Below are 4019 nucleotides of genomic sequence, written 5' to 3'. Positions count from 1 at the left end.
GTTCTAGTCGATTAGTCGTCTAATTTTTTATTTTTTTTTTTTTTTTGGTATGATGATTAATGATGATTATGAAATGCCCATTTAGATGCCCTGATATGCTCTACTTATGTTACAGTATGCAATTGTTAGCAAGTCTATGCACATCACAAAACCATCACTTCTTCTCGTCGTCTAGTTGTGACTGACGTATCTTCTGAGGACTTTCCCCCGGTGTGTCCGGGATCACCGACCGTTGTGACCCCGACTGTGGTGTGCCGGGAACATGCACCTCCACGATATGCTTCGGCTCCGGGCTCTCCGTCCGGACCATTTTGTGCACCTCGTCCAGCCACTGATCATCGCTCATCTCTCGCTGTTGGGGCTTGGGTTGGTTGTCCGTTTCCTGTTGTTGATCTTGTTGTGGTGCATATTCACGTTGGTTCTCGTCCTGCTGCGAGTCCGGTACGGACACTGTCACGGAGTCTGCCGCTAGAGATTTTGAACAGGCTCTACTTGGATCAGTCTTTGACTCCTCAACTGCATCCTCCTCCTTGCGCTCAGGAGGCCCTAGCAGGTACGAAATCGGTACCGCATCAACTAATAACCGATCTTGATCTTGGCCAGATTTCTCTTGCTTTTCCTGCTCCTCCTTCAAATCGAAGAGGAACTTCCGCAGCCGCCGACGCAGGAGTCCCGATTTAAGCATCGGCCAGTCCTTCTCAGTCTCCGTTTCCCTCTGAAGCAGCCGGGAGACGAACGTCTCCGGATCCTGTGTGAACTTTTCCATATACGCAAGCAGATACAGTCCGCAATCAGAGAAGTTGGGCTGCAAGGGAATCTCCTTGGCAGTCATGCCCTTGATATCTTTGTGATCCAGCTCGAGCGACTGCTTCGACTGCGCCTCTTCAAGGAGATATGCTCGGAGCACCTTGACCGCTGACGGCCGGGCCGCCCCGAGAGAGTCAAAGGTAATAATGGTAGGCTGGTCCGCGGGAAGGACGTAGCTCTTTCGTTTCTGCTTCTTTTTCTTCCTTTTCAATTCTGGCGCTTGATTCACCGGTTTGGGAGATGCTTCGCTACTGCGCGGGATGATCGCCGGCAACAACGCTGGGCTTTCTTCTTTTTCCGGCCATTCCTCTTCCGATTCGTTCTGCTCTTGTGAGTCGGGTATCGCGTCTGTCAGTCTGAGCGATGCGAACGATTCTCGCGCTCGTTCCGTACCCGACGTCTCTCCCGACTTGTCCTTCTGTGTCGGGCTTTCCAGCTGCTCCTCCGGGAGCTCCTCAGCGTTCTCCGAACCAGAGTCCTGCTCGGCTTCGGCGTTTCCCGTTTTCTTCTTCTTTAGACAACTCAAGTTGCATATGATTGCAACATACCAATGAGCACATTCATTGATGGGCACAATGACATAGTCATGGTCGAAGAGATCAACGTTCCTCGTCCATTTCTGGACTCCTTCGTAGTTGATCCCCCGCTTTCCCTTGGCAGTGTTGGTTAACGTCGCGTAGAAGTACGAGTTGAAGAAGTAGACCCTTCTTGCCACGTCCGGCTTGTTGCGTTCCAGATGATCTTCAAGGAACCGCAGGTAGAACGCAATGAGATTATCGTTCAAGAATTCGCCATCAGCAAGACGCTCGAGGTCATAGCTATCGACTTCTGCTTTTCGTTTGCCCTGTGGCGGATACACCAATGGTTTGGTCCAGCCACGCGACACTGCCTTTTTGGGAGTCAGCTGTTTTGAATCTGACGCAGCATCCGCGTCGTCGTCCACCAGATTAACCATGCGACGACGAGCCTGCGAGCGGGTTTCACGCTGCGCAGGGATATAAAATTTCTCCGCGGTGATTTCGAAACCCGCACTCTCCTTTCGTCTGGTTTCCTTGCCGCTTTCCTGCTGACGCCGAGGAGATTTCTTGCTTGCTTCTTCTCCATCGCTGCCCTGTAGCGCATCCGATAACTTTTGCCGCTTGACGGAACCTTCGGTTCTGTCGGAAGCTTGCGGTTCGATGGCATCCCTGCTGGGGCGTTTCCGAGGTCGTTGCGGGGAATTCTTTGCATGTGCAAAAACCTTGTCCATCCAGGTGCTGCGCATCTGTCAATACGGAGCAGTCAGTAAATAGAGCTTAGGAAACCATACCTAGCCTTCTCCACCAGTTTGACACCCTTTGTCTCCAGAAGTTTACAAATACTAGACTGGTCCTCTTTGGAGTGGAACTCAATATCCACATCTTGATCAAAAGAGCCCTCCGTCTTAGAGAGCCGCAAGCGAACCTTGCAGCTTTCCTCGGTCCCCCGGAGGGCCAGGGCAATTTTTCGCACAGGTAACCACGAGCGCGCATCCGGGTCCGTCGATTTACCCACTGGCAGGGAGAGCGCGTTCCGATCACCGTCAAAAGTAACATTAATGGCCGCCCGATCAGAGGGGTTTGTACTTGTCTCCCCATTGCGAAAGTAGGAAATAGCGAACAAGCGGCGTTCTGATTTTGACGTCGGTTTATTCTGCTTTTTGCTCGTGCTGTCAGACTTTTTAGGTTGAGATCCGAAAATGGTAGGTTTGATATCGCTCGGAGAACTTTGCCGATGACCCTGGAGAGTTGCGCGAGAATGGCTGCTGTCAATGACACTCCCAGTCTCAGCATCCTTTTTAGCAGCCACAAAGGACCCGGGCTTCGGCCGAACGGTTACATCGCCTTGTAGTTCATCGGGACTTTCGGGGGAGTCCGAATCCTCACGCAGGGTAACCAATGCCGATGTAGAATTTCCTTGCCCTGGTGTATTTGACGACCCAGCTTCGCTCATATTCGCATCGGCCTTGCGGGAAGAGCTGGGGTTCGGTGACCGTGAGGCACTGTTCGACGTACGAAACCAAACTTGATCTGAATGCGCATCTCCAGCCTTCGGGTCCGAATCTCGGATCTTCCGCGCATCCACTTTCATCAGCTTCTCAACACTCCGAAACTCATCGACCGAACTCCCCGAGGCCAAGAATGAATCTCGTTTTGACACAGAGGGTTGTACTGTCGGTTTCATATCGCCATCGTCATCGTCCACCAGATCCACGAGATTTTTGGCGGGAGAAGGCTCCCGACGTTGGCGCTTAACCTGCCGGTCATCTTCGTCGACACGCGGTGGTGAGCTCTGTTTCGGTTTTCGCGAAAAATAGCTTATCGGCACAGTTCTACTGATACTCGGGGACCCCGACGCACGCACGGGGCCACTCTCTTTCCCTCTCCGCGATAAGGTGTTCAGAGGCCGTAGCGGGGAATATCCCTGCCAAATTTGAAAGTGTTAACGTATTGATTACGCCGTTCGTAAAGTCAACTCAACGGAGCACCTCGTACTTGGACTGCGGACTTTGTGGCCTTCTTGATCGACTGCCCGGGAACGATTCGAATCTCATCGGCAGCGGATTTACTAGAAGAGGTATAATTAGGATCTCTGTCGAAGGAACCATATTGGCGGGCCATACGAGAAGTTCGGGAAAAGCCTGTGTTCGTCGGCAGAAACATCCGTTGATCGTCGCTTGCCGTTCATCGGATACAAACTATGTGTCTAGAGACTGGCATCAGCGGGGTGTTCAAGGTACGACTTTGCAAAAGGACTGCACAAAGTGTGACCGACCGGCCGGGCACGACGACTCAAGGCAGAGCTCTCAATTCACAACGATAACAAGATTTCGCGAGAGCAATTTGATCTCTAGCCAGAGGAGTGCTATTCCTCACGCTGAAAATTAAGCCTGTCTGCGCGGAATGGCAATAGTGATTGATTAAAGAAGTGAACATGGGTGGGCCGGATCGTTGGGGACGGGCGGAATTGCTAGGCACACGGCTGAAAAAAGGTTATCAGAGATCATCAGGACATAAGTGTCAACTTTTACCAGAAATGTCCCCTCAAAGCCGGCCAGCAATGTGGGTGAAGGTGTACTACAAAAGGAACTGTAATGACGCCCGCGGGCGGTGAATGCAGTTTTGTCGCGTTTCTCGTGAAGCGCTGACTAAGCATTTTCACGTGTTGTGATTTCCGCCTGAAAATACGGAGGT

General features: G+C 51.8%; 1 protein-coding gene across 1 annotated transcript; it reads right to left on the bottom strand.

Moving 5' to 3' along the window:
* Positions 1–154: 154 nt before the first annotated feature.
* VTN49DRAFT_5168 (uncharacterized protein) lies at positions 155–3513 on the bottom strand (the record flags this gene model as incomplete). Its single annotated transcript, XM_069413195.1, has 4 exons — positions 155–2063; positions 2117–3249; positions 3321–3393; positions 3449–3513. 4 exons carry the CDS (start codon positions 3511–3513, stop codon positions 155–157), a joined length of 3180 nt encoding a protein of 1059 aa, XP_069267087.1.
* Positions 3514–4019: the final 506 nt, after the last annotated feature.

Source organism: Thermomyces lanuginosus (assembly GCF_041956635.1).
Source record: "Thermomyces lanuginosus strain ATCC 200065 unplaced genomic scaffold VTN49scaffold_32, whole genome shotgun sequence".
Lineage (NCBI taxonomy): Eukaryota > Fungi > Ascomycota > Eurotiomycetes > Eurotiales > Trichocomaceae > Thermomyces > Thermomyces lanuginosus.
The sequence above is the reverse complement of the archived record's forward strand: the minus strand, read 5'-3'. Positions and strand labels throughout refer to the sequence as shown.